Raw genomic sequence first — 13,765 nt, forward strand, 5'->3', positions numbered from 1 at the left:
AGCCCCCGAATCAGCTGATCCTTTAACCCTCTCCTGTCTGAGCGAAGAACAGATGCCCTCCGGCGACCTACACGCAGAGGCGGGTCCACATCCAAAGCTGAACCCCGGGAGCTGTGCAAACAAAGCAAAGAAAGGGAAAACTCTCCCCGCAGCCTCAGGAGCAGCGGATTAAATCTCCACAATCAACGTGACGTACCCTGCATCTGTGGAATACCTGAGTAGACAACGAATCGTCCCAAATTGAGGAGGTGGACTTTGGGAGCAAAGATATACATATATTTTTCCTTTTTCTCTTTTTGTGAGTGTGTATGCGTATGCTTCCATGTGTCATTTTGTCTGTATAGCTTTGCTTTTACCATTTCTCCTAGGGTTCTGTCCTTTTTTTTATTACTTAAAAAATTATTTTTCTTAATAATTATTTTTTATTTTACTAATTTTATTTTATCTTCTTTCTTTTTTTTTCTCCCTTTTATTCTGAGCCGTGTGGATGACAGGCTGTTGGTGCTCCAGCCAGGTATCAGGGCTGTGCCTCTGAGGTGGGAGAGCCAAGTTCAGGACACTGGTCCACAAGAGACCTCCCAGCTCCATGTAATATCAAACGGCGAAAATCTCCCAGAGATCTCCATCTCAACACCAACACCCAGCTCCACTCAACGACCAGCAAGCTACAGTGCAGGACACCCTATGCCAAACAACTAGCAAGACAGGAACACAACCCCACCCATTAGCAGAGAGGCTGCCTAAAATCATAAAAAGTCCACAGACACCCCAAAACACACCACCAGACGTGGACCTGCCCACCAGAGAGACAAGATCCAGCCTCATCCACATGAACACAGACACTAGTCCCCTCCACCAGGAACCCTACACAACCCATTGAACCAAATTTAGCCACTGGGGACAGACACCAAAAACAACGGGAATTACGAAACTGCAGCCTGCAAAAGGAGACCCCAAACACAGTAAGTTAAGCAAAATGAGAAGATAGAGAAACACACAGCAGATGAAGGAGCAAGGCAAAAACCCACCAGACAAAACAAATGAAGAGGAAATAGGCAGTCTACCTGAAAAAGAATTCCGAATAATGATAGTAAAGATGATCCAAAATCTTGGAAATAGAATGGAGAAAATACAAGAAACATTTAACAAGGACCTAGAAGAACTAAAGAGCAAACAAACAATGATGAACAACACAATAAATGAAATTTAAAAATCTCTAGAAGGGATCAATAGCAGAATAACTGAGGCAGAAGAACGGATAAGAGACCTGGAAGATAAAATAGTGGAAATAACTACTGCAGAGCAGAATAAAGAAAAAAGAATGAAAAGAACTGAGGACAGTCTCAGAGACCTCTAGGACAACATTAAATGCACCAACATTCGAATTATAGGGGTCCCAGAATCAGAAGAGAAAAACAAAGGGACTGAGAAAATATTTGAAGAGATTATAGTTGAAAACTTCCCTAATACGGGAAAGGAAATAGTCAATCAAGTCCAGGAAGTACAGAGAGTCTGATACAGGATAAATCCAAGGAGAAACACGCCAAGACACATATTAATCAAACTATCAAAAATTAAATACACTGAAAAAATATTAAAAGCAGCAAGGGAAACACAAGAAATAACATACAAGGGAATCCCCATAAGGTTAACAGCTGATCTTTCAGCAGAAGCTCTGCAAGCCAGAAGGGAGTGGCAGGACATATTTAAAGTGAGGAAAGGGAAAAACCTACATCCAGGTTGAGATTTGACGGAGAAATTAAAACCTTTACAGACAAGTAAAAGCTAGGAGAATTCAGCAGCAGCAAACCAGCTCTACAACAATTGCTAAAGCAACTTCTCTAGGCAGGAAACACAAGAGAAGGAAAAGACCTACAATAACAAACCCAAAACAATTAAGAAAATGGGAATAGGAACATACATATCAAAAATTACCTTAAATATAAATGGCTTAAATGCTCCAACCAAAAGACATAGATTGGCTGAATGGATACAAAAACAAGACCTGTATATATGCTGTCTACAAGAAACCCACTTCAGACCTTGGGACACATACAGACTGAAAGTGAGGGGATGGAAAAAATATTCCATGCAGATGGAAATCAAAAGAAAGCTGGAGTGGCAATTCTCATATCACACAAAATAGACTATGTTTTTATTTTTATTTTTTTTAATTTTAATTTTTTTAACATCATGTAGAGTATAATTGCTTTACAATGATGTGTTAGTTTCTGCTTTATAAAAACAAAATAGACTTTAAAACAAAGACTATTACAAGAGACAAAGAAGGAGACTATATAATGATCAAGGGATCAATCCAAGAAGAAGATATAACAACTGTAAATATTTATGCACCCAACATAGGAGCACCTCAATACATAAGACAAATACTAACAGCTATAAAAGGGGAAATCGACAGGTACACAATCATAGTAGGGGACTTTAAAGTTTAAAATCGAAATCATATCAAGTATCTTTCTGGACCACAACACTATGAAAATGGGTATCAACTACAGGAAAAAATCTGAAAAAAATACAGACACATGGAGGCTAAACAACACACTACTTAATAACCAAGAGATCACTGAAGAAATCAAAGAGGAAAACAAAAAATACTTACAAACAAATGACAATGAAAACACAACGACCCAAAACCTATGTGATGCAGCAAAAGCAGTTCTAAGAGGGAAGCTTATAGCAATACAATCCTACCTTAAGAAACAAGAAGCATCCCAAATAAACAACCTAACCTTATACCTAAAGCAATTAGAGAAAGAAGAACAAAAATCCCCCAAAGTTAGCAGAAGGAAAGAAATCATAAAGATCAGGTCAGAAATAAATGAAAACAAAATGAAGGAAACGATAGCAAAGATCAATAAAACTAAAAGCTGGTTATTTGAGAAGATAAAGAAAATTGATAAACCATTAGCCAGACTCATCAAGAAAAAAGGGAGAAGACTGAAATCAATAGAATTAGAAATGAAAAAGGAGAAGTAACAACTGACACTGCAGAAATACAACAGATCATGAAAGATTACTACAAACAACTTTATGCCAATAAAATGGACAACCTGGAAGAAATGGACAAATTCTTAGAAATGCACAACCTTCTGAGACTGAACCAGGAAGAAATAGAAAATATGAACAGACCAATCACAAGCACTGAAATTGAAACTGTGATTGAAAATCTTCCAACAAACAAAAGCCCAGGACCAGATGGCTTCACAGGCGAATTCTATCAAACATTTAGAGAAGACCTAACAGCTATCCTTCACAAACTCTTCCAAAATACAGCAGAGGGAGGAACACTCCCAAACTCATTCTGCGAGGCCACCATCACCCTGATACAAAAACCAAAGAGGTCACAAAAAAGAAAACTACAGGCCAATAACATTGATGAACATAGATGCAAAAATCCTCAACAAAATACAAGTAAACAGAATCCAACAGCACGTTAAAAGGATCATACACCATAATCAAGTGGGGTTTATCCCAGGAATGCAAGGATTCTTCAATATATGCAAATCAAACAATGTGATAAACCATATCAACAAATTGAAGGAGAAAAACCATATGATCATCTCAATAGATGCAGAGAAAGCTTTTGACAAAATTCAACACCCATTTAGGATAAAAACCCTCCAGAAAGTAGGCATAGAGGGAACTTTCCTCAATATAATATAGGCCATATATGAAAAACCCACAGCCAACATCATCCTCAATGGTGAAAAACTGAAACCATTTCCACTGAGATCAGGAACAAGACAAGGTTGCCCACTCTCACCACTCTTATTCAACATAGTTTTGGAAGTTTTTAGCCACAGCAATCAGAGAAGAAAAAGATATAAAAGGAATCCAAATCAGAAAAGAAAATGTAAAGCTGTCACTGTTTGCAGATGACATGATACTATACACAGAGAATCCTAAAGATGCTACCAGAAAACTACCAGAGCTAATCAGTGAATTTGGTACAGTAGCAATATACAAAATTAACGCACAGAAATCTCTTGCATTCCTATACACTAATGATGAAAAATCTGAAAGTGAAATTAAGAAAACACTTCCATTTACCACTGCAACAAAAGTAATACAATAACTAGGAATAAACCCACCTAAGGAGACAAAAGGCCTGTATGCAGAAAAGTATAAGACACTGATGAAAGAAATTAAAGATGATACAAATAGATGGAGAGATATACCATGTTCTTGGATTGGAAGAATCAACATTGTGAAAATGACTCTACTACCCAAAGCAATCTACAGATTCAATGCAATCCCTATCAAACTACCACTGGCATTTTTCACAGAACTAGAACAAAAAAATTCACAATTTGTTTGGAAACACAGAAGACCACGAATAGCCAAAGCAATCTTGAGAACGAAAAATGGAGCTGGAGGAATCAGGCTCCCTGACTTCAGACTACACTAAAAAGCTACAGTAATCAAGACAGTATGGTACTGACACAAAAACAGAAACATAGATCAATGGAACAGGATAGAAAGCCCAGTGATAAACCCACACACATATGGTCACCTTATCTTTGATAAAGGAGGCAAGAATATACAGTGGAGAAAAGACAGCCTCTTCAATAAGTGGTGCTGGGAAAACTGGACAGGTACATGTAAAAGTATGAGATTAGAACACTCCCTAACACCATACACAAAAATAAGCTGAAAATGGATTAAAGAGCTAAATGTAAGGCCAGAAGCTATCAAACTCTTAGAGGAAAACATAGGCAGAACACTCTATGACATAAGTCACCACAAGATCGTTTTTGACCCACCTCCTAGAGAAATGGAAATAAAAATAAACAAATGGGACCTAATGAAACTTCAAAGCTTTTGCACAGCAAAGGAAACCATAAACAAGGCAAAAAGACAACCCTGAGAATGGGAGAAAATATTTGCAAATGAAGCAACTGACAAAGGATTAATCTCCAAAATTTACAAACAGCTCATGCAGCTCAATATCAAAAAAACAAACAACCCAATCCAAAAACGGGCAGAAAACCTAAATAGACATTTCTCCAAAGAAGATATACAGATTGCCAACAAACACATGAAAGAATGCTCAACATCATTAATCATTGGAGAAATGCAAATCAAAACTTCAATGAGATATCATCTCACACCAGTCAGAATGGCCGTCATCAAAAAAATCTACAAACATTAAATGCTGGAGAGGGTGTGGAGAGAAGGGAACCCTCTTGCACTGTTGGTGGGAATGTAAATTGATACAGCCACTATGGAGGACTGTATGGAGGTTCCTTAAAAAACTAAAAATAGAACTACCATATGACCCAGCAATCCCAGTACTGGGCATATACCCTGAGAAAAACCATAATTCAAAAAGACTCATGTACCAAAATGTTCATTGCAGCTCTATTTACAATAGCCAGGACATGGAAGCAACCTAAGTGTCCAGCAACAGATGAATGGATAAAGAAGATGTGGCACATATATACAATGGAATATTACTCAGCCATAAAAAGAAATGAAATTGAGTTATTTGTAATGAGATGGATGGACCTAGAGTCTGTCATACAGAGTGAAGTAAGTCAGAGAGAGAAAAAAAAATACTGTATGCTAACACATATATATGGAATCTAAAAAACTAAATGGTCATGAAGAACCTAGGGGCAAGATGGGAATAAAGACGCAGACCTACTAGAGAATGGACTTGAGGATACGGGGAGGGGGAAGGGTAAGCTGGGACAAAGTGAGAGAGTGGCATGGACATATATATACTACCAAACATGAAATAGATAGCTAGTGGGAAGCAGCCTCATAGCACAGTGAGATCAGCTAGGTGCTTTGTGACCACCTAGAGGGGTGGGATAGGGAGGGTGGGAGGGAGGGAGACACAAGAGGGAAGAGATATGGGGACATATGTATATGTACAACGGATTCACTTTGTTATAAAGCAGAAACTAACACACCATTGTAAAGCAATTATACTCCAATAAAGATGTTAAAAAAAAGAAAAGATGTGGTATATATATATCATGGAATACTACTCAGCTATAAAAAAAAGAATGAAATGATGCCATTTGCAGCAACATGGATGGACGTAGAGATTATCATACTAAGTGAAGTAAATCAGAAAGACATACCATATGGTATCACTTATATGTGGAATCCAAAATGTAACACAACTGAACTTATCTATGAAACAGAAACAGACTCACAGACATTGAGAACAGACTTGTGGTTGCCAAGGGGGAGGAGTGTAGGGGAGGAATGGACTGGGAGTTTGGGGTTAGCAGATGCAAACTATTATATATTGGATGGATAAACAACAAGGTCCTACTGTATAGCACAGGGAACTATATTCAACATTCTGTGATAAACCATAATGGAAACGAATATGAAAAAAATATATATATATAACTGAATCACTTTGCTGGACAGTAGAAATTAACACAACATTGTAAATCAACTATACTTGAATAAAAATAAATTTTAAAAAAGAAAAGAACTAGCGTGTCTTCTATGAGCTCCGTGGGTTAGGTACCTCGATATCAGAACTGCCATGAAAGGCACGTTTTTGTGTCATGTGGAAACAGAGGAGAAACACCCATCTCTGGCCAGGAGGGTTATTAGGGAAGACTTGCCAGGAAACTTGCTACTTGGTTAAAATCTTTAAGATGAACGAGGCAGGGCAGGCAGAAAACTGAACACTGATGCAAAATCACTGAGGGCTGCAGGCGTAGGGTTCTGAGAAAGTTCCAGTCTGGTCTGCCTGAAACTAGAGCCAGCACCCCTAAGAGGTGGGGCTGTGAGAAATGCTGGGAAGGTTCATAAAGAGCTTTGGAGACCAGACTGAAGAGTTTAGTCTTACTGGGCTGAACATGCACTGATCCACTGAAAAACTGCTTTCTAGATTTAATTCCCAATAGCAACAGCTTTTTCTAAAAGTCAGGGTTGAGGATAATTCTGGTTCTTCAACATTTCTAATTTACTGGATACTGTTTCAAACCTTCACTCTATTTACTGTTCTGTGACGAGGCCAACTTCTTTTAAAAGTAAATATTCGTGTCACAAGCTGTAGATAAAATTGTTAGGAAATTCTGAGCCCCATGCTTTGTAGAGCAATTAGGCAAGCAACAAGAGTAACTCCATGAACATCATTTAGAACAAATTGACCTGGGATGTGCTCTTTAATGACAATAAATCTTGTTATCAACAAGCTGTATACAAAGTAATTCAATTAACCTGGGGTTTTGTCTTCAGCTGTAAATTTTTTGGTCTAGGTTTTATGACTTATAAGAAAAATCCGTGCACTTTCTCTGAACCAAAATAATTTGGACATGTTTACTAGGGGATATACAACTACAGATAAAAGAGCCATGGTGCCTTTGCTAGACTTCTCTTTACTCACCTTTCTTTTATCTCTTTTTAAATCTGGAGTGTTTCTTTTTACAGTGGTTCTTAAATCAGTAGGGACTCTTACGAGACAAACACTTTCAAAGTACAGGAGCCTGGTCCTCTGCCAGACTTCTTAAACGGAAATGTCTAGGAATGGGCCCCAGACACTAACTACAAAAATCAAATCATAACTTTCATTCTGGCTTGATAAGCATTTACAATTATTGTTTCTTTCAAGATTTGGGTCAACATAATACTTAAGGAAATAACTACATGACATTTTTAATACTTTTGCTAATTATATAATATAGTTAGAAATAATAATGTATAGGGACACATAATAATGGTGAGCAGCAGATCGGGAGTAAAATTTCGGAGAAGCTGGATTTGAGATGTCTATTACACAGCAAGTGCCATGTCCGTAAGGACAGTGGAAGTCTAAGCTTGGCGTTCAGGAGAGAGATCAAGGCTGGAGAGAGAAGTTTGGGAGGTCCCAGCTTATCAACATAAATTACTGTTAATCACTGTATATCTGAGTCCAACTTCAAAGACTATACAACACTGAATACAAGTGAGAGTATATTAGGTCATTAAACGAGAAAAAATAGTCAAATGACCTTCCCCATATTCCTTTCAAACACTGGGTCCATCCCTTCTTTATTCTACCCCAGTTAAGAACCATAGCACTGGAAAACTACCTCAACCCTTTTCATTCCAATCACTACCTCAATAACACAGTCCCTCCTCGCTCCTTGATTGAGTCACCAATTCACCAATCCTTGCATTAAATGTTTTTCTTCTTCATATACAAAGTACCCAGAAAGACAGAAGTTGTTTAGCTTGGAATGCAAGTCATAAATGACCATTTGATTTCAAAACTTTCCACTGAAGCCTGTCCTGATAAAAACCTTCACAGAACATGCCTTACTGCTACCATCTTCCAGTAAACACACGGATATGAGTTTGACAACCAGCTTTGGTGGCAACCATCGGATGAAAAAGTTACATAGGTGTTCATTTTCTAATCAGCCTCTGCAGCTTTATTTCTCACCACCCTCCAGCTCTTCTTCCCCAATCTAAACATATTAATGCAGTCCATTTTTAAAAATGCAATCTGGGGCTTCCCTCGTGGCGCAGTGGTTGAGAGTCCGCCTGCCGATGCAGGGGACACGGGTTCGTGCCCCGGTCCGGGAAGATCCCACATGCCGCGGAGCGGCTGGGCCCGTGAGCCATGGCCGCTGAGCCTGCGCGTCTGGAGCCTGTGCTCCGCAACGAGACAGGCCACAACAGCGAGAAGCCCGCGTACGGCAAAAAAATAAAAAATAAAATAAATAAAAAATAAAAAAATAAAAATGCAATCTGCATTTCCTCACCTCTGTGCCTTTGCACTGCTTCTCCCTTCTTCCCTCTCCTACATCTAGCTATTGCTCCTGTCCTTCGACACTATGGGGACCAAGTAACTTACCATACAACTGAGGATGCTTTAGAGAGTAAAAACAAGCAATAAAAATGAGCAGATGTTAACTGATCTGTAACAGGAGGAAAGTGGAACCGCCCCCAAGCAAACCAAGACCTATAATCATCCTATTTGAGACTCCCCACCTTCCCTGCCAGCCCTGTAGGCGCCACAGCATCCTGCTAAAACCACTACATCCACCACATCATATCACTGTTGGCTCACACTGCATGCTTTCCGATGGCAGAAACGTCCTAACTAATTGCCAGGTGTGTTCAGTCACTGGCACCAAGCAGATATTCATTAAGGTCTGATTAAATGAACAAATGACAACTATGGGCTTATTTAGCATACAATTTCCCACAAAGTGTCCTTTTCATATAAATGTCCAAAAAATTCAAATGGAGATAGCAGAGATCGTACACCAAATGCTTTTTCTCTAAAGAAATACCTTGCCGCTTCAGTGTTTTGTCTCTTTTAAGAACAGGCTATCTTTAGCCCTTATTTAACCTTCATTCGTTTAACAAGTACTTACTTAGATGGTACTATGTGTCAGGCAGAGTCTTTTGTGTTTGGGACTCATCAGTGAGCAACAAAGATTAAGAGCCCGGACTACTGTAAGGCAAGTAAGGCACTCACTTTGGAGCATAAGAGGGCACCAAAAAAAAACCCCCAACAAACCTCAGTAATTGAGATGAATAATATTTTTAAATATTTTTAAAGTAAAAGCTAATCCAAAAATGATGAATAAAGTATCAACATTTTTGAGTAAAGACAGGATGAGTATTACTGACCTTTTGCCTCAGCCTCTAATATGACTTGGCATGGCACCGTTAGTGATCCTACTTTTACTTCAAGTATTGATTTTTTTCTGCATTAAATTTTATTTTTTAAAATACTGCGTTTCGGAATTCCCTGGTGGGTCCAGTGGCTAGGACTCTGTGTTTTCACTGCAGACGGCCCGGATTCAATCCCTGGTTGGGGAACTAAGATTCTGTAAGCTGCATGGCACAGCCAAAATAGTAATAATAATACTGCCTTAAATTATTACTCCTCTTGATTACTGGGTTGTTTTTGTTTCTCCCTACCTCTCTGGAAGTTTTGTTCTTGAAGTGGGTTTCTCACTTGCCTGACCCTAAGTCCCTGCCCTTCAAAGATCCCTGCTCACCTGGAGGGTGGCTTCACAGAAAATAGATATTTGAGCAAAAAAGACTTGCAAGACATGAAGGGGTTGGCTGAGTGGATTCTGGGGAAGATGAAGAAATGGCAAGAGCAAAGGCCCTGGGGCACCAGTGTGCCTGAGACAATTAAGGAAATGCAAGTAAGCCATAAGTTAGCAACTGAGATGAGTTGAGAGGTCAGCGGAGGTCAGATCACAGAGAATTCTAACCGATGCTTTCATCCTTTAACAATCCTAAGAATCACCTGTGCTTCTTGGTCCTGATTTAGCGGCTCTGGGGTGGGGCCTGAGATTCTACAGTTTTAACAAGTTTCCAGCTGATGCTGATACTGTTGATCCACAACGAGCAACAATGCAAAGTCTAGACTGCTATAAGCTCTTGGGCCCTTACTCTGAGAAAAAGGAGAACCAGTGCAGGGTCTGAGCAGAAAGTGACATGTTTTCTCGTGTTTCAACAAGGATCACTCTAGCTGCTGTGTTGGGAATAGGTTCTAGATGGGAGTCATATAGAAGCAGAAAAACCAATTAAGAGGCTGATGTATTATTAGCACAGGTGAGAGATAATGGTGAGCTGGACCAGGGTGGTAGCAATGGAGGCGAGAGGGGAACTGATTCTGGATATGTTTGAAGGCAGAACTTGGAAGATTTCCTGACAGAATGGATATAAAGTGTGAGACAAAGCCAAGAGTCAGGGCTGACTAGGAGGTTTTTCTGGTTTGGGCATCTGGAAGGATGGAGTTCACATCCATTATTCTGGGAATAATTCCAAACAGCACAGGGTGGGGAACATCAGCTCAACTTGGAATGTTAAGTATGAAATGTCTATTGCACCCCAAGTGGAATGTCAGGCAGGCATATGGAGCTCTTTGGAATTTGGGAGAGAGATCTTGCCTGGAGAGAAAAGTTTGGGAGTCCTTCAAACATCGTAAGCCACAGTTAATTAGCCAATTATGTGAGCCATTGTGAATACTAAGCAAAGACAAGCTTTGAAAAATTTTTTATCTAAAAATCTATAGTATTGCCTTAGGGCCCCTTCATTCTGAATTTAAGCCTTGTCCATAAAGAAACCCAAGTGACATCTTGAGTGTGACGTCCTCACTTGTTTCCTCCCAATGCTCATATCCTCAAGCATAATTAAATAAATGAGAATCTTCCAAACCTGTTAAACCCGTGAGGTTCTGAATGTTCTGTGCCTTCTATAGGTGTGCTCAGGGACAGCTTACTCTCTTTCACTTAAACTTTTCAGAGGACTGTGCAGACCCTGGTATTGAGATAAATTCCGAGGAACTGGAAAGGGTTTTGTATCTTCTGTCGCCGTACACAGACAGAGTAAGAATTCCAAAGAAGAGTGCTGCCTTGCCCTTCCAAGGCCAGCTGATGGCAGCCTGGAGTCACAGGACCAAAGGTCATTCACAAAACATGTGAAATCCTTTCATCAGATTCAGTTCAATAAAAACCTCTTGAACACCTGCTACATACCGAAAACTGTCTCAAGTGCTGAAGATAGAAAACTCTCTTCCTAGTTATCTCCATGAAATCAACTAAAACCATGTAAATTCAACAGAGGAGGAGTGAAACCAAGGTAGAACTGAAGTTGGGGGACAGAAGCTTTAGTTAGCCCAGAGACCGCAAGAAAACATCTCCTTTCAAGAAGACAGCAGAAGAGACTCAGGAAGGAGAAGAGGTGTGAAAGATGGAGATTGACAAATCATTAGTAAAAAGTATGTTGGCAATTATTCCTATGTTAAATATTGGCCTTGGCAAGACTGCTTTGGCTACTGAAATCTGGTTTACTGATACTAACCCAGTGTTTCCCAGAGTTTGGGGTGCATTAGAGTCACCTGGAGATCTTTAACAACTACTGCAGCCTGGCTCCCACCCGCCCCCAGACATTCTGATTTAATTGGTAAGAGGTGTGCCCTAGGCCGAGGCATGTTAGTTCCCCAGGTGGTCCAAATGTTCAGCAAAGTTTGAGAACCACTGCTCTGGTTCTTCCAAACCTAGTTATTTGGTATGTTGCTCCTCAAAGCTGGTTCATGAACAGACAGCATCAGCACCAGGTTAGAAATGTAGAATTTCAGCCCCACTCCAAACCTAATTTATCAGTTTGTCTTTAACAAAATCCCTAGGTGGTTCTAATGCACATTAGAGTGCCAGTAACACGGGTTTAGAGAGCATTTCTCTGACTTAAGGGGAGAGAAAGAGGAATTTTAAGGCAGTCATTCCTAATACATTATTTCCATTACCCTTTCCCATTATCTAACATGAGTGCACTTAGAAACTAAGAGGAATCTGAAAAACTGATAATACCCCTTTCCAAAGGGTAAATTTGTCTCTACTCTGAACGTGAAGTTTAATACCTATAGCTAAGTACAGGAGCCTATTCAATTCAAGCTGCTTTTTAATTTCTTCCATTATTTACAAAGAGAGGAAAAGGAGGATCCTGCAAATTACCACCTGTTGAACATTAGCATCAATATCAGCTCATTTCAGGAACAGTCTAAATACTATCATTTTCCGTCCACCTGGCTAATGAGATGACTGGCTTCTAAATTCTCTTTTTAATAGCCACAGTTGTCCTGAATAATTCCAAGTGTCATAAAGATAAATGAAATATTAAAATATTAAGGATAGACCAGCACCTCGTCTAGGAAAGCAGTTACATGTCCAAGGGATGAGGCAGGTAACTCTCCAAATAAAACTGTTTGAGAGAAATCATTTACTCCAATGTTTTCAGTACTCTTCTTGGCAATATAAATAAGTTTATGTTTTTCATCTCTTGGAATCTGAAACAAGAGTAACATAATTATTTTAAGTCCACAATGTAGCTTCCATGTTAACAAGCAGGATTTGCTGTATCTAACTTGTAAGTAGATTGCTAGCATACGAAACAAAACCTGGCATCTTACCTACCTTTATAAATAAGATTGCTCCACTGCTCTTCTGCAAAGTTTATACAATTTTCTTTGTTCTTTTATAATGTTAATTTCACAGTATTATTGGTGTGGAATGTCCTTTCAAAAGCATGTCAATTAGGATCATATACCATAAAGTCTCATAATTAAACAAATACAGGAAGAAATTAGAATGTTTCCATCTTAGCAAAGGTTATTCTTTTGTGTAACGTTTTCTTGTTCAGAAGTAAGCCAAACCGAGATAAAGACCAAGAGGTTAAATTGTATTTCTATACTCAAAGCAGTGTTTAATCAAGATATTCTAACATTTCCATAACTATCAGGTCATTTCTTCAGATATCATGACTGTTTAACTTAAGTAATATTAAACTGTTCTTGTCCACTCCACTGACAAACTTTTAAAATTAGGAGAGTAGCAAAACAAAAACAATTCAGAACTCACAAAACCCTAAGGCTAACTCCAGTGACTCTTTCTTTGGGTTCCTATTTCCCCGCCATTACTACGACCACATCTAGTGATGACGGCATCACTTTACAGCACTGACAGTGAGGCATCTCAAGATTGTAAATCTTGCTCCAAAGTCTTCGCAAACTCTTTAAGTATAAATGCTGTGATCGTAGGTGATACGTTAACCTTCAAGTGTACAAGAAGTCTAGATTTAAAAAGGTAAAAGGAAAAAAACAAAAAAAAAAAAGGAAGAGAAAAGGGAGTGGGGAGGGAGAGGGAGAGAGAACTGTCCTGAGCGCAGATTCCCGGGCAATTCTTTTTTAAAAGGGGTCCTAAGTATTATTCGTTGGGATGAAGTGTGCTTGACAGGCGGACTGAGCCATGACAAGTTATTTGGG

General features: G+C 39.1%; 1 protein-coding gene across 1 annotated transcript in view; it reads right to left on the reverse strand.

Moving 5' to 3' along the window:
* DNAH11 (dynein axonemal heavy chain 11) overlaps positions 1-13,765 on the reverse strand; it is a 315,311-nt gene that overhangs the window by 300,825 nt on the left and 721 nt on the right. Inside the window, 1 exon segment of the mRNA XM_029233957.1 lies at positions 12,647-12,790. Within this exon segment, the coding sequence (XP_029089790.1) occupies positions 12,647-12,790 (144 nt within the window).

Source organism: Monodon monoceros, unplaced genomic scaffold, assembly GCF_005190385.1.
Source record: "Monodon monoceros isolate NGI ecotype Baffin Bay Population unplaced genomic scaffold, NGI_Narwhal_1 Super_Scaffold_2, whole genome shotgun sequence".
NCBI classification, from domain to species: domain Eukaryota; kingdom Metazoa; phylum Chordata; class Mammalia; order Artiodactyla; family Monodontidae; genus Monodon; species Monodon monoceros.